This window comes from Gopherus flavomarginatus, chromosome 5 (genome assembly GCF_025201925.1).
Source record: "Gopherus flavomarginatus isolate rGopFla2 chromosome 5, rGopFla2.mat.asm, whole genome shotgun sequence".
NCBI lineage: Eukaryota > Metazoa > Chordata > Testudines > Testudinidae > Gopherus > Gopherus flavomarginatus.
This window is the reverse complement of record NC_066621.1, coordinates 110,206,751-110,230,532: the sequence shown is the minus strand read 5'-3', so window position 1 is coordinate 110,230,532 and position 23,782 is coordinate 110,206,751. Positions and strand designations below refer to the sequence as shown.

The 23,782-nt window shown below is 45.4% G+C and overlaps 1 protein-coding gene across 7 annotated transcripts in view; it reads right to left on the bottom strand.

Moving 5' to 3' along the window:
• The window catches only part of AP4S1 (adaptor related protein complex 4 subunit sigma 1), a 36,989-nt gene that overhangs the window by 1,376 nt on the left and 11,831 nt on the right, over positions 1–23,782 (bottom strand). For 4 of the 7 annotated variants that reach the window (XM_050953995.1, XM_050953992.1, XM_050953996.1 and 1 more), the window contains 4 exons: positions 22,989–23,189; positions 13,046–13,132; positions 9,274–9,342; positions 5,776–5,829 (listed from right to left, as the gene is read on the bottom strand). In XM_050953995.1, coding sequence (XP_050809952.1) covers positions 5,776–5,829; positions 9,274–9,342; positions 13,046–13,132; positions 22,989–23,126 — 348 coding nt within the window. In that variant the 5' untranslated portion in view covers positions 23,127–23,189. Of the gene's footprint in view, positions 1–5,775; positions 5,830–8,080; positions 8,203–9,273; positions 9,343–13,045; positions 13,133–22,988; positions 23,190–23,782 lie in introns of those variants that run through there. The other 3 variants (XM_050953994.1, XM_050953999.1, XM_050953998.1) reach the window with 3 other exon arrangements.

Genomic DNA, 23,782 nt, shown 5'->3' with positions numbered 1-23,782 from the left:
AGCACTAATATCCATGTCAGACATAATGTTTTTCACCTTTTTATTGTGTTGGTCACATATCAAAGCGTCAGTGGGAACGGATAACTGCAGCTGGCTCTCTGTATTAGAGATGAGGCAATGACAGCATAACATAATTTGAACAATTAATATCTGGACAAAGTTTTTAGTATAGGCTTGTCTGAGTTCACTGCAAGTTGATGGATTTTATAGAGAGAATAGTTTCTGCTTACCACAGATACAAAATGCAATCAGTAAGATACCACAAACTTGAATGTGACTATGAATAATACTAAGGGTATGTCTACATTGCACCTGGGAGAATGCCTCCCAGCTAGTGTAGACAGACCCACTAGCTGTTCTTGAGTTAGCACAGAAGTTGCAGTGTGGATGTTGCAGTATGGGTGGCAGCCCAGGCTAGCCATCTGAATACATAAAGTCCACGTGGCTAGTTTGTGTGCTAGTAGAACTAGGGCAGGAGGGCTGCCTGGGCTGGGAGGCATGCTCTCAGATGCAGTGGAGACAGACCCTAAAAGCACATCTATGTACACTGCATTTCTCTTAAACAAGATAATTCTTAGTCTGTTCATGTCTGACTGATACCAGCATTTTCAAGGCTGACCATTTTGTATTTTTTCCCCTCTCCCTAACATCACTTATTTGGTGTAATGGAAAAATCAAGTTTCAGATTTGTCTAATTTTATAAGCTGATATGCTATTAGTCTATTGTAATTTACACAGAGGATAGCTGAGTGATTTCATTAATTTACACTCCTTTGTTAAGGAACAGAATTTAATAAAGGTTTCATTTTTAAAATGATTTTAAATAAACTTTGCGCCTTCAAGATTTGCCTAGTGAAATAAGGCAGCTGAAAGGCAAAAATCTGAAGCTATAAAAATGTGTGTCCTTTTGTGCTATATGAAACTCCTCCATTAACGTACCTTAACTGCTTTGGTCTTGGCAAATAAATGGCAAGTTTTATACCAGCAAAAATGTTCTATATACACTAGTATTCATTGAAAAAATGTGATGTGGGAAAAGGGGGGCTAAGTAAAACATGTCCTGCTTTTCCTATTTATCTCTAGTCTATTAAATAGAAATAGACATGACAAAAAAAGACTAGGTATCATGGATGTCTCCCTGATTCATTACAATCTACAGGGGAAGAAGTTAAACCTCTCTTCTGCCTTGTCCCCACCTATTGCTGCTCTTCAGTCTTTCCCTCTGCTCAACAGATCAATCATAGTTTCACTTCACTCCTTGTAGTTCGTGGCTGTATGTTGGGGGTTCTGTTTACTGCAGTGGAGCCAGAAAGAAACTTCACGTTCCAACATGAAAACACATCTTTCAACAGTTTGGGGATGTGGGGTTTGTTTGTTTTTGCACCTTCACTACTGCCTCCCGGAACTTGCTTGCCACGAATATTTTTTGATAGTGTGGCATGAGCTCAGAAAGACAGATGGTCAGATTTGGTTCTATTACTCTGCATTCACACTAATGGAACCCCACTGTCAGAGTACCCATTCAGGCCCAAGTTTTCAAAGCTGCTTAGGGTATGTCTATACTAGAAATGCTACAGCAGTAAAGCTGCAGTGCTTCAGTGCAGACACTGTACAGTGATTGGAGGAATCCTGCTGCCACTGTAGTTAATTCACCTCCCCTAGAGGCAGTAGTGAAGGCGATGGAAGAATTTTTCTGTCTACCTGGCACTGCTTACACTGGGTATTAGATTAGCATAGTGATGTCTCCCAGGGGTGTGGATTTTTCACAACCCCACAGTGATGTGGCTATGCCTATGTCCAGTGTGGACCAGCAGGGCGTGGATCAGCATTCACGTCACACTCATCAGTACCAGCTCCAGGCCAGGGAAGCTAATGATCTAAGCAAACAAAATTCGGTGATGAATCCTCTTCATGTGCCACCTGAGGCACCTTGCACATACGCTAAGCAATACAGACCAGCCCTAACTAATGTAGGTCTTGCAGTGTGAGTGCAGCAATGCTTACACACGTTCAAAATCTGGGCCTCTGCATTTAATTTAGCCTATGTAGCTTGCAGGTTACAGGCGCTGTAGTTGGCTCTTCATATTATACTTTTCAAATACACCTCACTATCTTGCAAGGAATATTTTAGTGTGGGAACAGTTACAGCATGAGTACAATAATTTGAGAATTTATGGAAAATAGAATTAGCCATTAAGTTCCCATTCAGCATCACTACAGTGATGCAATGCTGTACATGCAGGAAGGAGGGCCTGTTAAATTCAGATATTAATCTACAGAGCTTCCATGAATAGTCCTAAAATGCCACTACAAGCTTTTTTAATTTTAGCTTTGTACCAAAGCCAGCTCATTACACTGTCTGATAGAACTCTCATGGGAAAAGCCCATCCAATCTTTCTAAGACACACTCACATCCTAAAATTTAACGGGGAAAAATATCCCAAGTGAAACCAGGTACAGGAAGGAGAACTCTCACTCTCTAGACCAGTTTCTCTGGATTACCCTCCCTGAAAAAAATACACAGTGAGATCAGAGATTAATTTCTGAAAGTGTATATCACCTGAGAGAGAGTACTCATTTGTTTCCCAAACTCCAGGTGCCTTGTAGCAGGTTCGCTCACAGATAGCATTAAAGAATGATGCCACTTTTAAGTTTCAGGAGCATTTCAGCTTGTTTCAAAATTAATGGCATTGACTTTCCCTTTTAAGTTATCATTTTTAAAAGCCTAACAAACCCATACTTAATGGCTAGAGGCACATTTTTGTTACAGGGAGTGAAGTGGTGTCACATCTTTCCACCTGTAACATGCTAGCCCCTCCCTGCAAGGCAACATTCCACAGCTACTCAGCCCTCATTCCAGCAGCAGCTATCTCACCTGTAGCCTGAATTGGGCTAGCAGTTACCATTCCAGAGAGATTGCACACTTTGATTCTGGTAAGTCTCCAAGCTTCCTTTGCAATTCTATTCCCACCTCCTTTTCCCATGCTGCTCTTGGCAAACATTCAGCTTTAGACAATGAGCAATCTTGGCTCATTTCTCCTTTCCTGCAAGTCTCATGATGCCTGTCCTCTGCTGTTACATCCTTCTATACACACACTTAGACATTTCATTCTGATTATACCCAGCCCACTGTGGGGACATCTGTCCATCATCTTCCGAGCTCTTCTACACCAGCAGCCCCTCTCCTGCTTGGCAAGAAACCCACACTACAGGGTGTAAATCATCCAACCTGTGGATGAATCCTGTGTAGAGAGTAGAAAGTAAATCTACCAGATCAACTAGTGTGGGGAAAGGCTGGGCAAGGTGTGTAATTTGACATTTAAATGCTGCAGGAACTGTAACTTGCCTCATTTCAAACTGGGGAATTTTTTGTAGGTTGTGGGGCTTCTGCAATATTTAAGAATAATCACAAGTACTAAATTGGATTACTTAATACTTTGCCCCAAATTTAAGTTGTTAAAACTGGAGCAAGAGGTGTAAGATGCAAATAAAGTCCACATCTGTATGTTTCCTGGGGCCTGATATTTGTTGGATCATGGTATCTTCAGTTCTTATCACTTTGTTTTCAACATTAAGTAGACATGACCACTTTTAAAACCAAATTCATGTGGATTTGGATACACCAGTGTTGCCATAGAGGCAGGAAATCATCACAGGCTCAAGCCAGATGCCCAGTGTACTAACACATGATATATCTTCCATGTGTGTTTGCTGCTGCAGACATCCACACTGTATTTCTTCATCAGGTATTTTGAATTAAATTGCAGTCAGCTCAGGCTATTTGGCAACAGAAATGATTCATTCCCAGGCCATGACTGTTATTTTACATGGTACAAACGGCATTTTGATGGAATAGTTTGCACAGCATTAATACTTAAGGCACTTGTAGTCAAATGTTATACTGTTCTGTTTATCTGCTATTCAAACTGCTGTCAAAAATAAATGCAAATCTGAATGGTTCACATCACCACCACCACCACCACCAGTTGTATAGGCACATGTTCACACTTCACTCAGCATACTGAGGAATTAGCTTTTAGTTTTTTCTATACCTTCTAGCCCACAAAAGGTTCTTCCTTTTTTTCTAAATGAGACAGGAATTTTTTAGCTTGTAAGGAGAGTGTTTTAAAATAAACACTCTCCTTACAAGCTAAAAAATTCCCTCCAAAAAGAGTGTACGGGTGTACTACAAAATTAAAGATATGAGGCCTAATATATAAGTGGAAACACACCAGGCATGAATTTGGCCCAATAATTGTACTAGCAAGATTCGAGGACCTTTTCTTAAGTAAGTCAATATTATCAAATAAGATAATTTATATGCTCCCTAAACTCCATTACTCTTAACTGCAATATTCATTCAGTTACCTTTGCCCCATTCAAATTTCCAGGCAAATCTATTACGGTGGTTTACAGTTGGAAGTTTGAACCATTGCTGAAAATGATTCTCTCATGGGATCTCTCTGACAAAGGAGTGGAATGGGTTTAAGAGCTAGCATAGGCTCTCAGCACACTGACACAGTATTGAAAACCATCTTCAGTCTACACCAGAGTTCCCCTAAAGTGTGTAACCACCTACCCTGTTGTCGAGTAATGCATGCACCAGGTTGCCAGGAGTGCATCTCTTAACTACTAACTGTGCCAACAGTGTGTGTGTATGTATAAATCTGATTAATCTTATCCATGCATTAGTTAGAATATTCCTCAGTGTGAAAATTCTGACAAAAGGCAATTAGATTCAAAGGGATGTCACCACCCTAAATGACTTCAAGTTCAAATTTGGATAAATACATATACAAAATACAGCCATACTGGGGCATAAGTAGCCATTTGTATATACAATTACCCAAATTGTACGCTTAGTCCCCAATTCAGCAAAGCATTTACGCACATAATTAAGTCCATCCCTCTTCAACAAAGCCCTTAATGAATTCAACACAGACAGTGTACTCTTTTTTTTTAATGCTACTAGATGGACCAGAGAGTTCCAGTTAAGTCTGTTCCCTAGCTTATGTGTAGAGGTACATGCTTTTAAAAAGTTATTGGAAAAAACTATACATGATGCCTTTTGCTGCTTCAGTAAAGAAGTATAAGAACAAATAGATGAAAAATAACAAAAATGTTTCTATATTTTAGCTATAAAGCATCGAAGTAGGCATAAGGCATCGAAGTAACATGATTCTGAGTATTTGAGTGTAGGGTGGTTAAGTGTGTAAAATGTCATTTCAATCATTGCTGCTGTCATGACCGATACCCAGGATTCCTCATCAAGGGCATACTCTTGTTTCCATTGATGGCAACAGCAAAACTTCCACTGACTTCCACAGAAGCAGGATCATAGTCCATGTTTAATCCTGTAACAGTGGGAACCTTTTTCTACTGTGGCTGAAGGCACTACTGTGATGTTAACTTTCTTTGTTATTGGCAAGGTATTTAAATTTACAAAAAATAGTGAAACAAAAAGGCAAACCAAAAAATAACCCATCATCCCACTTCTCTGTATCCATACGTGATTATACAATTCTTCTTTGTAACTAAGCCCTCCATCTTATTTAACAAGTAACCTTCGGAAAAAAATTGCTCCATGTCAGCATTGTCTTTATACTGGTACTGAGATTTTAAATAGAAGGTTCTTCATTAGCAGCAGCTGCTGCCAGACCCCAGGAATGTGCTACTTACTCTAACTGCAATATTCATTTGTTAAATCATAACATGGTACTGCTTCATCTTGAATGTCTGCCAAGTAGTACTATAAGGCAGTAAGAACAGGAATACAGAAAATGACAAATGGATTGGTGGTGATACTGGAAAGGATACATCTAATTCACTCTGGAAGAAAAAAGATAGGTGGATATTAGTTTTAGTCAGATGATAATGCGAATTATTTCACCTCACGATCATTAAGCATTACATACCACTTCTTCTTTGGATGAAGAAGAAAAGGCCTGTCAGAGCACAGATATAAACTTCCAGGAAAGCTTGATTTTCTCTGGTGGTTTGTGCAGGTCTGTGCTCAGTTATATCATGCTCATTAATGTGGGCTCTGAGTGCTTGTGATGTATTATCCTAGCCTCCATGACAAGTTAAGATTCTTCAGAATTTAATTTTTTATTGAAAAATTAAACTTCAAAGAATTATGGTTGCCAAGCAATAAAACTTTCTGAACATATGACACTATGCAGTGCTGTCTTACTGAGTCTTAAGAAAGACAGCATGAGATAATAACTGAGATAGGGATATGGATGCAGCTGTGCTCCTGAGTCCCAGCAAAAAGCTCTGTTCCAAACAGTGGAGCTCTACTGTGTCATCTGTTCCCTCCTTATTTTCTCAGTGATTAAAATTCTGCCATAGAAGGGTGGAACTTCCTGGAAGGGAGATAAAGTTGCCACTGGGCTTCCTTATCCCTGATTCAGGGTCCAATATTCTACCCTTGATTTTTATGCAAAAAAGTCTACTGACATAGTGAAAGGGTTGCTGTGAATTGAGGAATCACACGGCAGAAACTCATAGCTCTGGTTTATGGAACCTAAAGAAAACCATAATTCAGCCCTCTCCGCTGAACGAGTTCAACATCCCCGTTAAAAAAGTTTTTGTATATCACAAAAATCAAACTTCAGGTGACTGATCAATTCAGTTTATACTTAAGATTTTTTTTTTTAAAAAAAGGTCACTGGGCACCAAGAGGCACAGATTTCAAACGGTGTGCCTGGTTATATTTGTGTAGCTACCATCAAAAAAAATCAAGGGGCGTTCCAGAGTCAAATCCCATCAGGAGCTTTGAAAACCTGCTCCTGATTCTGTCAATGTTTTCTCTAGTACAGCAGCATAAGGTCTGATAGCTAAATTTAAGAATGGAAATTCCATGAGATAAAAATAGCACATGCAAGAATGTTTAAAACTTGCAAACCTAAAAATATAAAGATGACAAACTGTCTTGCTCTAGAGGGACATATGTTCTTTTCTTTCCCTCTGCTTTTTTTTGCATTGTTTTTCTCTTTGTGCTGTCATTGTCATCACAACTTAGAGTGCTGCTAGAATTATGTAAGCAACGAGGAGTCTGGTGGCACCTTAAAGACTAACAGATTTATTTGGGCATAAGCTTTCGTGGGTAAAAAATCCACTTCTTCAGATCTAGAATTGAGTTTTTTACCCATGAAAGCTTATGGAAGAAGTGGGTTTTTTACCTATAAAAGCTTATGCCCAAATAAATCTGTTAGTCTTTAAGGTGCTACCAGACTCCTCGTTTTTATGGATACAGACTAACACGGCCAACCCTCTGATACTAGAATTATGTAAATACTCAACATTAATTTAATACAGTACAGATTTATTACCTTGGCTCTGTGGTCTCCACCAGAACCTCTATCTGGAATTATAGGCCCCTTATTCAGTGGCCTGCTATTTATTCTATGTGGTATATGCTATTAAAAATAGAACTGTAGTATGTGATTTCTCTAACCCACCCCTCTTTTTAGTTCTTCAAGTTTTAAAGCCCAACTGCTTTGAGTAATGCAGGGTCTGTAGCATGATGCAATCAGTAAATTGCTAATAATTGTAAGCTTTTAGCCTATATACATGTACATGAAATGGATGTGCAGCATCTGTTAAAGTTGGTAATTCACGAGGTACTATAATATATTTGTGCTAAGGCAGACAGACTTTTACTATGTTAATACTACCTCTACTTTCATTCACAGCTGAAAACATTAGAACTTAGGAAAAGGCTGGCAGCAACTTAGATCAATTAGAGAAAGAAAATGCTAGTACATTCTGCTACACATGAGAAACCAAATTCCATTCCTGGTATGAGAGCTAAGGTTGTGACTGCAATTGTAGCAATGAGTTTCCAACCTCAGTGCATTACAGAACTGGGGCACACTGTAGTGGCCAATCTTCTGTTAGCCTGAGCATGGTTAGTTGGGAATTTTTCTCCTAACACCATTTGACCCATACTGTAAAGGTGATAGATTCAGGCCAGGTTATCTTCTGCGTCAACAAATTCACACATGGAGTAGCTTTAAGATCAGCTCTGCTGGCCTAGGTCTGCTGTAGAAAATGTTAGCATTATTATTGGGAAATCAAAGTTATAAACCTGATCTTTAGTATGTACAGTTATCGATGGCACACCATGGAGTTGATGGACTCAAGAAGGATCTGCACCCACCCTCTTTTGCCAGAGGAAGGATAACTTTTAGGGTATGTCTACAATAAAAAAAAATAAAAATAAAAAAATTACCTGTGTTAGCTAACAGGTTAAAATAGCAGTGAAGACATGCCAAGTCAGCTTTTAACTCTATTTAGCAGCTCAAGTTCAAATCTATATGGCAGCCTGAGGCTGAAGGTGAGCTTCAAAGCTGAGTTTCCATGTCTTTACTACCCTAAGCTAATCCACGTTAAGAACATTTTTTTCCAGTGTACACACACACTTACACAGAGCCTTTGAGCCACTCATGCTGGGGAAAGGGTAGGATATCCAACCAAATTAAAAAACCATGTTGAAACTGTTAAAATATATCTTTATCTAAATTTGTTTCTAACATGATTTGTCCATCCTGTGTGGACAGGACCGAACAGTGTCAGAACCATGTAAAACAACATGTGTTTTAGCCTATGATCACACTGGGTGGCCAAATTGGAGCCACATCAGAACTTGATTCTCAGACTGTGACTGTATCTATGCAATACCTTTTCTCTTAAAAATTCCCACTGCTGCATTGCTACCAATGGTAGCAATAGTGAGAGTGCCAGTATAGATTTGGCAGTTGGTGTTTCAATCAGTGCTTTGTCCAACCCTGCTCTGACTGGGAGGGTACATTAATACTTTCTCCACTTCTCGCACCATTGGAGCTTATCTGTGGGTGGCAATGGTGGGAAATTTTAAGAAAAATAAATCTAATATAGAAAAGACCAGTTTAAAGGCTAGTGTAGATGGGGCTATTCAGAGTGGGATGCATGTAGGTTCCTGAAGGACCATTTGGTGGATAAACATACAAAAAGACTGTTTCCTAGCACAAATATTTTCGCATTCAATGTCTAATAGCTGATAAGCCATATATACTTATATTATTGTATGTTACAAAGTAAAGAACTTTGAAAAACTTCCTGATACTCCCTTGTTACAGTTGTCACAGTCACACCAAAACTCTCCACATTTTACATGTTTATAAATAAAGATTCCCACCCCTCTTTCATTTATGTTGTCTCTGAACAATCTGTCCACAAAGGCTTTCAAAGAAAGGAAATGTTTTGCAATGGATTCTATGTCTCACTCACCACTCTGCTGAAATATCTGTCCAAAACCTCCACAAAATTATGAATTAGTTCATATACAGCCATCTCATTCTGAAATATAAATTTAAAGCAAATGAAACATTAAATGAATGGATAGAAGATACGCTACTCATTCACATTTTATTTCAACATGAGATGCATGCTTCTTTGAAATCAGTTAGAAAATAATTAGTGAGTAGCACAAATAAGTATGCAAGCTTAGGCTCTCTTAGTATTACCTGTAGAAATGTACATAGAGCATTATTATGTACTATATCAAAGCCAAACAACTCTACGGCTGACCTAGAAGAAGGCATTACAGCAATTACATTACATTACATTACATCCACCTCTTGGAGAGGACCTGTCAACTCCCAGCAGAGGAAGAAATCAGAAGAAGGTGGGGTTGGATAGGACATACACTACGCAAGCAGCCAATTAACATCACCAGACAGGCACTGCGGTGGAACCCCCAAGGCAAGCGGAAAAGAGGCCGTCCAAGAAACACCTGGTGACATGACCTTCAGGCCACTATCCTCCTTGGCACGTTGCCATGACTATGTTACAAGCTTTTGTATTCATTCTGAAGACCTAGTGCTGCTAAAACAGTATGAACACTAACATACAGTGGGCTCAGGCATTGTCACCATAACATCATGAAATACCAAAGTGTAGACTCTGACATAAAAAACAATGCTAAATGCTCAAATTTGTGTATATTAGCAATGACACCATTGCTAACACTGGTGGAACTGGAAAATGGATACTAAACGTAGCAGTGTAGACAAGACTTCCCAGCAAAAGATCTAAGCAAGCTCTTTCTCCTTGCTATCCCACTCAACAGTAAAGTATAAGTATTTCCGTTACTTCCACTGTGCACAATCACATTGGTCTTCTCTGCACTGGGAAACTTTTGCTAAAATTTACTATTGTTCACACTGATTCAGCTCAACCAGTGGGAGGGCCTGTTTACAAAAAGAACCATCAGCTGCTGGTGTTAAGTGCTAGGACATACTAGCCTGCATTGAGCCGGGTAAGGTGACATATCACCTGGAGTTCTGTCTATACTAATGCTACCTTGGGGGAAAATTTTAGCAAAATAATCCGTGTGTAGACACACTCATTGTGAGCGTTTACAGGCCTGGCTACCAGAACTTCCTTGAGACCAGATCCCAGGTCTTGAATTGACCAAAATGGCTCACAAGTGGCAAATGACCCTGTAGTGGGACGGACTGCCCCACTCCCTGGGAGGATGGGCTGTGACAGGCCAAGGAGCCTGCACAGCCTGGGAGCCAATCAGAAAAGGGCTTATGAGGAGCCAATCAGGGCCCAGATTGGAGGGAACCAATCAGGGCCAGGCTCACCCATATATAAAGGCTGCCCAGAGCAGGAGCGGTCAGTCTGTTCCAGGCCTTTGATAGGGGAAGGTCAGTCTCCAAGGGGGAAACTAGCACCACAGACAGCGCAGTGCTGGGCAGGTTCAGGGAGGCTAGAAGGCTCTAGCCCATAGCCGCCAGGCTGCAGGCCCTGAAGGAAAGGGCCTAGCGGGTGCAAGGGGCTGTAGGGGAAGCAGCCCAGGGGAAAGAAAGAGGACAGCGAGGCTGATGCCAGAGGGTCCCTGGGCTGGGACCCAGAGTAGAGGGTGGGGCTGGGTCCCCCTCTTCCTCCTTGCACTACAGCCAGTGATTGGCCTAGGGAGTGGTCATTATAGACTACGCCTGATCCCTGACAAGAGGGATTAGACTTTGGGGTGTGTGGTTGCACATGGTGGCTGGAGTGGAGGACTGCTGATCGCTGATTCCCGGAAGGAGGTCCAGATGGACTAAGGGACACTGCTGGAGGGCAGTGGCCTTGAAGAGGAGGCTGCCGAGCAGGGAGCAACGTGGGTCCAGTGACAGGAGCAGAGGGCAGAACAATGGATGGGACACCACCAGGAGGGGGTGCTCCACTGGAGTTGAGCTAGTTCCTGAAATCACCAGCAGGACGTGCCGTGAGTAGTGAGTCCCAACCCGTTTACAGACCCCTGCCTCCAAAATAAAACCAATAAAAATTCGACTGTTCAACTCCAATGTGAAATCAGTCCTACTGTATGGAGCTGAAACCTGGAAGACAACCAAAACAACCATCAGGAAGATCTAGACCTTCATAAATAGCTGCCTCAGAAGGCTTCTCCAGATCCGCTGGCCAGACACCATCAGTAACATCCACCTCTTGGAGAGGACCTGTCAACTCCCAGCAGAGAAAGAAATCAGAAGGAGAAGGTGGCGTTGAATAGGACATACACTACGCAAGCAGCCAACTAACATCACCAGACAGGCACTGTGGTGGAACCCCCAAGGCAAGCGGAAAAGAGGCCGTCCAAGAAACACCTGGCGACGTGACCTTCAGGCCGATAGCAAAAAAAATGGGTTATATCTGGAACCAGTTAAAACGAATGGCCCAGGATAGAGGACTCTGGAGATCTGTTGTTGGCGGCCCATACCCCGATTGGGGTAACGGTCATGAGTGAGAGAGAGAGTTAGACCAGGCACTGGGCTTGGCTGTAATGATGCTGGTATCTGTTGAAAAACCCCAACTCCATGCATCAAATATCAGTTTGCAAGATACTATTAGTATCACACTCATTAGGAAACTCCATGTGACAGCAGTTCAGACTGCTGTAGTAGTAAGAAGTCAAAAGAGATTATTTCTTTTCCTCCACATCACTTTATATTTGATAGAAATAAGGGTGCTTTCAGAATGACACCTTGAAATTCTGTAACAGAAATTGTGAAACTGCTTAGGGAAAGAAGATGGAAAAGGAGGCTGTAAGGAGGAGGTGTGGCCTCCCTCAGAGGAGGATGTGGAGGGAATATCACAAGCTGCCTGGTAGGTGGAGCCAGGAGGACCATGCCTCACATGTTGGAAGCAGAGAGGAGGGACAGGAAGAGGAAGTATAAAAGGCCAGCCCAGCAGCTCAACTGGGGAGGAGCTGCTGAGGGAAACAGATGTCCTCTCTGCTGTGGGAGCTGGGATGCTGAGGAGAATCAGAGCTTCCCCGACAGTCTGCATGAGCTTCCTGAGACCCCTGCCACTGAGGAGCTGCTACCACTACCCATGGTGGTATATCCCAGGGAGATGAAGGATGACCCCTGGATGCACGTACACCTGAGGCAGAGAGTAGGAAGCAGCTCAGGGAAACTAGATTAGTTTAGTTAAGAGATGGTCTAATACAAGGTCATTGTGTTGCAAGTGGATCCCCGCTGACCTAACGGTAGACCACTCTGCCACTATTAGAGCCCTGAGCTGGGAAGTGGTAGAGTTGAGTGGGCCTGTATTCCCTCTGCCACCTCCTTAAGCCAGGAGGCCTTTGCTCCTTGGACACCCTTGCTGGAGCCCCTTACAGGTGGTTGGGGCTCCAGCTTTGCCTGACTGCAGGCCAGAGCCCCGACTGTTTACTGTTCCGCCCTGCTTGAAGGCTGGGCGTATGCACAACTACAGCTCTGCCTGATTCCAGGCCAGAGCCCTTACTGTTTACTGCCCCACACTAGTTGAGGGCTAGCTTAACTGCTCCATTCTGACCGCTGGCCAGAGCCCAGACTGTAGACCCTTCCCGCTTGAAGGCCAGGGCCCACTGAGTACTGCAAATTCCCTCTAGCAGACCAGAGTGCAAGGAGGCATGGCGTCCTTCAGAGGCAGATGCGGAGGGATGGCCATAACCACTTACAGAGGCATATTTAAATGTAATGTGGATTTAAATTAATCTTTGACCTGTGAAAAATGTTAAATCTCTTACCTCTGTTTCATTGATTCCAACCACTATGAAAAGGGCTGCATATTGTCGGTACACTAGCTTAAAATCCTTATATTCAATGAAAGAGCACTGGATAAAAATGCAAATGGTTAAACATTAATTGCCACATTAGACATAATTTGTTACTATACACAACTTGCTTATTAAATATACTGTTGTGTACACACATAGGACCCCATCTCTCATTTACAGAAGTTTCATGGGTGTAACTGGTTCACTTTAATGAAGTCACTCCTGACTTACAGTGGAGTGAAGGAGAGAATCATAGAATATCAGGGTTGGAAGGGACCTCAGGAGGTCTTCTAGTCCAACCCCCTGCTCAAAGCAGGACCAATTCCCAACTAAATCATTCCAGCCAGGGCTTTCTCAAGCCTGACCTTAAAAACCTCTAAGGAAGGAGATTCCACCACCTCCCTAAGTAACCCATTCCAGCATTTCACCACTCTCTGAGTGAAAAAGTTTTTCCTAATATCCAACCTAAACTTCCCCCACTGCAACTTGAGACCATTACTCTTTGTTCTGTCATCAGGTACCACTGAGAACAGTCTAGATCCATCCTCTTTGGAACCCCCTTTCAGGTAGTTGAAAGCAGCTATCAAATCCCCCCTCATTCTTCTCTTCTGCAGACTAAACAATCCCAGTTCCCTCAGCCTCTCCTCATAAATCATGTGCTCCAGCCCCCTAATCATTTTTGTTGCCCTCCGCTGGACTCTTTCCAATTTTCCAAGAAGAATCAGGTCCACAAAGTATGAAGGGTTTCTCAGTCTTCACCCCACAATCTCAATCCAGAGGTAAAGGAAGTTAAGAAAATATTAAGTTATTAGATGGGGCTTCTCCTCTGTGGATCTCAAAGCACTTTATATCAAGGAGAGTTTTATTCACACTTTACAGATGAAAAACCTGAGGCACACAGAGGTAAAATGATTTGCTCAAGATTACACAGCAGATCAGTTGGGCATCCCTCTTCTCTTCCCTTATCGCTCCAAACAAACATTTTAGAAGACAACAGGGAGAAAAACATTGTCAGGTAGAAAATTATATCTGTGATATTGATAGATAGATGATATTAGGGTTTCTATTTCTTGCTTTCTATCTTTAGACTCATGGGGGAAAATAGAAAAACATCTATTCAGAATTTATATTGTTATGGCATGAGTCACCAGATAGTGCTGTTACACACAGTGTCACAAGATACTTTTTCTTCAAATGTGAGCACTGTTAAATCTTTAAAAAAAAAATGCTGTATTGTTGTTAGTTTTCTGAATATTTTAGGGGAACTGTTGCAAACAGCAGTAGTGTTTGCTCTCAACCTTAATCTCTCTAATTAGAGTATATTATTGAGACAAAATTCCTTCCTGGGAACTGGGCAATGGTGTTTTTCCTGAGATTCTGGAAAGGAGGGATTGACTGTGTACTGTCTGGTCACTTCTGTTCTAGGACTGGTGTGCAGAGTGTAAAATAAACAAGTTGCAGTAAAAATATAACCACATTCCATGTAATTGATTTATCCCCCAATGAGAAGCTGACTTGCAAGAACCTGACATTTGTGCAGTATTGTCAAATCTTGCCATTTTATTGAGTATTGAAATATTTGGTGTTTTTCTTAAAGCCCCAACTCCTGGAGCCATGTAATTACATGAGTATCCCAGCTTTCATTAAAAAAAATTAAAATATATGTTTATAATCTTTGTGGCTGCAGATAGAAGTCTGAAAATATGAAACTCAAATGCTCAAAAACCAGAAGGGAAATAAGTCCCAAAGTCTGTCCCCAAAATCATGAGATTTTAAAAAACAATCTTACCATTTTAAAGGGTCTGACTCATGATTTTTTAATCTTTAGGACTGGCATTACTGCATCCACTACTGCTTGGCAAAGCTGTGCTCTTCTTCGAGTGATTGCTCATATCCATTCCAGGTAGGTGTGCGCGCCGTGCATGCACGTTTGCCGGAAACTTTTTTACCCTAGCAACTCCAGTGGGCCGGCAGGTCGCCCCCTAGAGTGGCGCCACTATGGCACTTGATATATATCCCTGCCGGCCCGCCCGCTCCTCAGTTCCTTCTTACCGCCGTGTCGGTTGCTGGAACTGTGGAGTGCGGCTTGCTGTCCTCCACATACCTAGCTCTCTTGTACACTGTTCGTAGTTGTAGTTGTAAATAGTTTTATAGACAGTTTAAAGTAGTATATTAGTTAGTTGTTTATTGTATATAGTTGTATAACTTGTTCGCGGGTGGGCCGTTGCCCTTCCCGGCGCCCGGCACCGGGCTCATGCCTGGTTCGCTGGGCTTCAAGCAGTGCTCGGCATGCAAGAAGCCGATGCCGACTAGCGATCCCCACGACACGTGCCTCAAGTGCCTGGGGGAATCGCACATCAGTGAGAAGTGTCGTATATGCAAGGCCTTTAAGCCTCGCACAACGAAGGAGAGGGATCAAAGACTCCGCACGCTCCTAATGGAAGCGGCACTGACTCCGGTACCGGCGGCGCAACCGGCCACATCTACTCCGGCACCGGACCGCGCTGGCACCGGCAAGACTCCCCGGCACCGTCCATCCACGGCACCGGGAGCAGATCCAAGACCCTCGACGTCTGCAACACCATCTAGGCAGGCTCGAGTGGAACGCCCGGCACCTACCTTGGCCGCGGCACCGCCTGCAGGGCTGCTGTCGACTCCGGGTCCGGAAGGTCCGTCAAGTCCAGCCCCTCCTAGCTCCCCCTTGAGATCAGGGGTCGAGCTGTTAGTCCCATCTACGCCGGAGACCTTTGCCTCGGCACGGGACTTGATAGCGCTCACGGAGCCATCGCAGCCTCAAACCACGGCACCCCCGGGACGGGTAACCTCCAGGGGCAAACTGATGCTGAGAGCGCTGTCTCTGGAGTCCAGGCACCGATCGCCCCGGAGACGTGAACGCTCGCGCTCGGGGCGCCGTTCGCAGTCTCGGCCCGTTCTCCTTGGCGGTACCGGTCGCACTCGCGGCACCGATCAGCATCTGCACGGTCCCGGTCTGGCTCCTCTTACCACTGGCACCAAGACTCTAGGGGCCGTTCACCTCGGCATTCAGCTCCTCGGTCGACCTCCCGGCACCGAGCCGGTGGTAGGTCCCGATCCCGGTCGACCTCCCGGCACCGCGTCAGTGGCAGGTCCCGGTCCCCACTGCCATCCCGGCACCGCACTGAACGAAGATCGTGGTCCCGCTCTCGGCACCGACCTCGAGGCAGATCCCAATCCGGATCCCGGCACCAACTACCACGCCGTTCCTGGTCCCGATCCCGGCACCGGTACGGCTCACGGTACCGATCCTCGGCACCGAGGAGATCATCGGCGTCGGCATATAGAGAAGTCTATCAAACTGGCTCAGCGCCTCCGTGGCCTTCAAGGGAACCATCCATGTCCTCTCAGGCAGAGAGCGCCTATACGCTGGGCCAGGACAGACACTCGGCCGTTTCAGGACCCTCCACCTCAGGAACGAGGGCCTCAACAGTGGGGGTTTTGGACCCCATGGGTGTACCGCCAAGCCCAGGGTCCGCAACATATCGCTCCCCGTCCTGCGGCAGAACGCAGGCCACCAGTGGCAATGGTGTCTAGACCCCCTCCCTCCCCGGAAGCAGAAGACAGGTCCAGTCACCAGGACCCAGAGCTCCCTCCAGTGACGGAGGTGCAGCCCCAGACAGAACCCCCCGTGGTCGTTCTGTTGCCAGGGGTTTCCTCGTCGTCTTCCCCTCATGAGGCAGTGGCGAGTACCTCGTCCTCCAGCCCTCCCCCTCTAGATCTTAGAGCACACCAGGACCTCCTCCGACGCGTGGCACAAAACCTGGACATTCAAGCAGAGGAGGTCTCTGAAATCTAGGACCCTGTGGTGAGCATCCTCTCCGCCGATGCGCCCACCAGAGTGGACCTGCCTTTCATCAAGACTATTCAGGCCAACGCCGCTACTATCTGGCAGTCACCGGCCTCCATCCCTCCGACCGCTCGAGGAGTGGAAAGGAAGTACGTGGCCCCCTCGAAGGGCTATGAATACCTGCACGTTCACCTGACACCCTGCTCCCTTGTGGTCCAGTCGGTGAACAACGGGGAGCGCCATGGTCAAGAGGCCCCGACGCCCAAGTCTAAGGAGGCGAGGCGGATGGACCTCCTGGGCCGCAAGGTCTATTCAGCGGGGGCGCTACAGCTCAGGGTCTCTAACCAGAAGGCCCTCCTTAGCCGCTACTCCTTTAACTCTTGGGTGGCGGTGGGAAAATTTGCAGAGCTGTTACCGCAGGACGCCCGTCAGGAGTTTACCACCATTCTGGATGAGGGCAAAAAGGTAGCGAGGACCTTGCTACAAGCCTCCTTAGATGCTGCGGACTCGGCCGCTCGGACCCTTGCCTCGGGGCTTACGATGCGCCACATTTCCTGGCTTCAGGTCTCTGGCCTTCCACCAGAGCTCCAGTATACTATCCAGGACCTCCCCTTCGAAGGCCAGGGCCTGTTTTCTGCTAAGACAGACCCCAGACTAAAGGACCTTAAAGACAATAGGGTCATAATACGGTCTCTGGGGATGCATACGCCTGCCACACAGAGCAGGCCATTCCGGCAGCAGAACCAACAACAGCAGCGTTAGCCGTATCCTCAGTTCGGTCCGCGGCAGGACCTCGCTAGGCGCCGCGGCAGGAACAACCGACGCAGACAGTCGGGTGGCCAAACGGGGCAAAACCAAGGCTCTGCCAAGGCCCCTCCTGGACCCAAGCCTTCATTTTGAAGGTGCGCCCGAGGGCGCAGTACCAGTTTCCCCTCCGGATCCTTCCCCACAGTTTTCCAACTGTCTTTCATTTTTCCTCCCGGCGTGGACCCAAATAACATCGGACCGTTGGGTCTTGCGCACTGTGCAGGCCGGTTATCGCCTGCAGTTTTCATCGCCCCCCCCCCCCTCGTCCCTCTTCAAGGACCACTCTCACGAGCAATTCCTCCGTCAGGAGGTACAGACGCTCCTCGTCAAGGGAGCCATAGAGGAGGTTCCAGAGAGCGAGAAGGGCAGGGGGTTTTATTCCCGCTACTTTCTAATCCCCAAGTCCAAGGGGGGCCTCAGGCCTATCCTCGACCTGCGGGAACTCAACAAGTATATGGTAAAGTTGAAGTTCCGTATGGTATCCCTTGGAACCATCATCCCATCCCTGGATCCCGGAGACTGGTACGCCGCCCTCGACATGCAGGACGCTTACTTCCATATCGCCATATCCCCCCAGCACAGGCGTTTCCTCCGCTTTGTGGTCAACCGCCAACATTATCAATTTGCGTTCCTCCCGTTTGGCCTCTCTACGGCCCCGAGGGTGTTCACAAAATGCATGGCAGTCGTCGTCGCATACCTTCAGCGTGGCCGCATTCATGTGTTCCCCTACCTCGACGACTGGCTGATCCGGGGCACATCGGAGCTGCAGGTCCGCGACTACGTCCGCAGGATCAGCAGCCTCTTTGCTGCCCTAGGCCTCGTGATCATCGTGGACAAGTCTACTCTGCTCCCCACGCAGAGGATAGAGTTCATCGGGACCGTTCTGGACTCTACCCTAGCCAGGGCCTTGCTACTCTTGCTCAGGTTCCAGTTGCTGTCGGCCATCATTCTGCGCTTGCAGGCGGCCCCGCTGACCTCTCTAAGAACATGTCTGGCCCTCCTGGGACATATGGCTGCCTGTACGTTCGTGACAGCGTATGCCCGACTCCGCATGAGGCCTCTTCAATCTTGGCTCATCGTGCAGTACCGGCCAGCCAGACATTCGTTGGACACAGTTGTCACCGTTCTCCAAAGGGTTCTAGACTCCCTTTGGTGGTGGCTGGACCAGTCCGTAGTCTGTGCGGGGCTCCCGTTCCATCCGCCCCAGCCCTCGGCATCCCTGACGACGGACGCCTCAGATCTGGGCTGGGGGGCGCGCTGCGGTGCCCGAAGAACTCAGGGCCTGTGGACTCCTCAGGAGCTGGACCTCCACATCAACATATGGGAGTTGAGAGCGGTCCGTCTTGCTCGTCAAGCGTTTGTCCATCACCTTCAAGGTCGTTGTGTCGCAGTGTTCACCGACAACACGACGACCATGTTCTACATCAACAAGCAGGGCGGCACCAGGTCCTCTCCCCTATGTCTCGAGGCGATGTGTCTCTGGGAGTTTTGTATAGCCCATGCCGTTCACCTTTCCGCCTTCTATCTCCTGGGAGTACGAAACACTCTAGCGGATCGACTGAGCAGGTCCTTCCGCTCGCACGAGTGGTCCCTCCGCCCAGACGTCGCCCTCTCACTCTTCCAGAGGTGGGGTCGTCGCCAGATGGACCTCTTCGCGTCCAGGGAGAACAGGAAATGTCGAACATTCTGCTCCTTTAAGGGTCGGGAGCCCGGGTCTATAGCGGATGCCTTCCTGATCCCATGGGCGACCCACCTGTTTTACGCGTTCCCTCCCTTTCCGCTGATACACAGGGTCCTCCTCAAGGTGCGCAGAGACAGAGCTCGTGTGATTCTGATAGCTCCAGCGTGGGCCAGACAACATTGGTACCCCATGTTGCTGGACCTCTCAGTAGCCAACTCAGTTGCCCTGCCCCTTCATCCGGACCTGATCACCCAGGACCACGGCAGGCTCTGTCACCCGGACCTTCGGTCTCTGCACCTTACGGCATGGCTCCTGCGTGGTTGACAGGCTCCGAGTTACGCTGCTCTACCCCGGTTCAGGAGGTTCTCCTGGGCAGTAGAAAGCCTTCCACCAGGGCTACTTACTTGGCTAAGTGGAAGCGTTTCTCCTGTTGGTGTTCGGAGAAAGGTCTTCTCCCTACGGAGATTCCCACCACCACTATTCTGGACTACATCTGGTCCCTCAAGGCCCAGGGTCTGGCATTGTCGTCCCTTCGGGTTCACCTAGCGGCTATCTCCACGTTTCATCCTGGAGGGGACGGACGTTCCGTCTTCTCCCACCCTATGGTGGCGAGATTCCTGAAGGGACTGGAACGTCTCTATCCACAGATCCGCCCTCCTGCCCCTTCATGGGATCTCAACCTGGTCCTAACTCGGTTCATGGGTCCTCCATTTGAGCCGTTAGCTACTTGCTCCCTGCTCTATCTCTCATGGAAGACCGCCTTCCTAGTGGCCATCACCTCAGCTAGACGGGGTGTCGGAACTACGGGCTCTCACAGTAGATCCCCCGTATACGGTCTTCCATAAAGACAAGGTGCAGCTGAGACCACACCCTGCCTTTCTTCCCAAGGTGGTCTCAGCTTTCCACATTAACCAGGAGATCTTCCTCCCCATCTTTTTCCCAAAGCCCCATTCGTCCCGCAGGGAGCAACAGCTCCACTCGCTAGATGTCCGTCGGGCGCTAGCATTTTATGTGGACAGGACCAAACCGTTCCGCAAGTCCCCCCAGTTATTCGTGGTGGTAGCGGACCGGGTCAAGGGACTACCGATTTCCTCGCAGAGGATATCTTCCTGGATTACCTCCTGTATCAGGACCTGTTATGACCTGGCCCATGTTCCGACGGGCCGTGTGACTGCTCACTCCACTAGAGCACAGGCGTCATCGATGGCTTTCCTTGCCCGTGTGCCGATCCAAGACATTTGTAGGGCGGCGACCTGGTCATCGGTCCACACATTCGCTTCCCATTACGCCCTGGTTCAGCAGTCCAGAGATGATGCGGCCTTTGGCTCTGCAGTGCTCCAGGCCGCGACTTCTCACTCCGACCCCACCGCCTAGGTAAGGCTTGGGATTCACCTACCTGGAATGGATATGAGCAATCACTCGAAGAAGAGAAGACGGTTATTCACCTTGTAACTGGTGTTCTTCGAGATGTGTTGCTCATATTCATTCCACACCTGCCCTCCTTCCCCATTGTCGGAGTAGCCGGCAAGAAGGAACTGAGGAGCGGGCGGGCCGGCAGGGGTATATATCAAGTGCCATAGTGGCGCCACTCTAGGGGGCGACCTGCCGGCCCACTGGAGTTGCTAGGGTAAAAAAGCTTCCGGCAAATGTGCACGTGCGGCACGCACACCTACCTGGAATGGATATGAGCAACACATCTCGAAGAACACCAGTTACAAGGTGAGTAACCGTCTTATAATTTCTATCTATTATATAAAGGTTAAAGTGCTAGGTCTTGTGAAAATATCTAGGCAAGGGAGAAAAATATATTCCTCTTCTCCTTTGCCCTGGAATTTTCAGCCTCCCTAGGAAGAGGTGGAATCCTCTGTAAGAGAACCAGGTTTCTAACCTGAAAAACACTTGTCTATGCAGTATACAATAACCACTTTTAGTCTCAGCATAGATACAAATAGAATAATGATATACAATGGATAATGACATACAATGGATATGTACAGCTCTTCTGTTAATTATTTACACAACTTTTTTTTGTCAGAAGAGAAGTTAGACAATTCCTAACACAGGAGAAATAAATAACTCTCTATTACTGTCTTAGAACTAATACACATGCCATTTTGTTCACTTTGGCACCAGCTGGTTGTCACTTATTTTCAGTATTGTATATTATACCTAAAAACATGTGAGATGTTGCTTCTGGGCAATAGAACATCAGTGGGAAAGGAAAATTCACAAACCCTAAATAGCCATATTCTGTCATCTTATGCACATTGAATAGTACTGTTCTATGCTATTAGTCCCATTAAAATCAACCATAACATTCTCCCAGACCATCAGGCATAACAACTTTGCTCCTTCAACTCACCTTCCCTTAATAGTTGAGGAAAGAGAAGAGCACCCTAAAGTCAACACATTTGATCAAATAGGGAAGTGAATTGGGAGTGCAGCTGAGTTCCAGTCCTGAAAAGGCACTGCCCGCAGCCCATGCCCAGTTTAACTAGGGGTGCTAGTAGGTCACAGAATTTCAGCTGGTCTCATTTACTGCAATATCATATGATGAGAGACATGGACTGTGAGGTAACCAGGGCTAAATGAGTGAAATCTGAGCTCTATTGAAGTCAATGGCAAAACTCCCATTGCTTTAATAAGGCCAGGATTCCATCCAGGCTATTTAGTGCTTTACACATCAGAACCAACACCTTGACTTGCACCCAAAAACAATAGAGAACAGTGCAGGATGCAGAGAACATGTGCAAGGATCTCCTTGAGAGAAGCACCACTGAGCTGTGCAGGCAGACACATTCTACATTAGTTGAAGTCTCTGAATGTTCTTCACATGCAGTAGAATATAAGATATATAGGAATAATCCAATACAGAGCTAACAAAGGTACAAGTACCTGTGTCATTATAATGTATTGATACATGGTTAGGAATATTGGCTCATACATGAGTTGATGAGCCCTCTAAACTTCATTTCAAGTATCATCTTTGTACAGCATGTCTAGAATTTGCCAATATATATACGTAAAAAGAGGGATTTTCATATCGGGTAAAATGGAAAATATTAAAAAAAAACCTCAGAAGTCATTCAAGTTCTATAAGAAAACAATTGTGTTTTTACTCATCAACTCTGGAGTTGGATAACTTGGAAACCATGTACCAAATCAGGACAGAATTCCTTAATAGTATTTCATCTAGAATATGGCCAAAAGCCACACCATTATTTTAGCCATCTGACCTTGAGGAAGGCTGCGTGGACAAAATATCGGCAATTTCAGGAATACAGAGCAATGTTAGCATTAAAGAGAAGTGCAAGTTTTGTTTCTATTAGTTAGCAACAGCACACATGTCAATTTCTATAGCATGTTTGGGGGAAAAAATGGGTTTTCTTGAGAGAACCTGATTCTTAAACTACATTTATAATAAACCAACTATAGAGAAAAAGAATAGATTTACATATGAACTTTCATGTCAAGAAGTACCTTGGCAGCAAAACCTAACACAAAACATTCTAATATTTCTTGAACGTAGTTCACTGTGTAATATTCTTTTCTTGCTTCTATTTTAGATAAAATGGCTAGATTAGAAGGAAAAAAAAACATACTTGCTCTCTTGAACGGGAAAGGCAATTTTTGATTACTTCAGCTTCCAGCATTGTCCGCTTATGAATTTCCACATGTTCATAATACCTGGAGAGTCTCGTTTGACCTTGTTTGTTCACCATGAGAAAAAACTTTATCATTTTTCTGTTCGTCTCAGAAATAGTCTCTTTGTTACAGGAAGCAGGTAAGCAGGAACTGTATTTCTGAAGAAAACAACAAAAAAAATACATTTGAAGAAGCATGTAGTTGGTGTTGAATTTTCTATTCACTGTGTCTGATGTCAGTGTACAACTGATGTAAGAAAGAAGAAAATCAAGCCCGTTGTCTTTCCTAATACTGTTGTGTTTTTAATTTGAACTCATCTTGTATGAAAGTGCTGACCAAGTAGAAGCCCAACCAAGATTCTTCTAATGTGCAATAACACCAAAGATAGCAACCTAGATATTTTCAGATACTTGCCCTTACAGCAAGAATCATTTTACTAGTAAAGATGAGACTTCTAATGAGACAACATAACTTAGTGTGAGAATTAGTATGTTAATATCTGTATTAAACCTGTGAGCATTGTGTAGAATTAGTTTGAGTTTAGTATTCATGCAGTTAACTGATATGCTGTGCCTTCTCTCCAATCAAATTTCCTTGTAAATGCTTAGTAAACATTAGTTAATTCTGGGAATTCTCTCTTAAAAGCATTAACCATATACATAGGTGCTATCCTTTTTGTTCACAACACACTGGCAGAAAGCCACATATGAATGTTAAAGGATTTTAATTCCACTAGAAACTGTAAATGTAG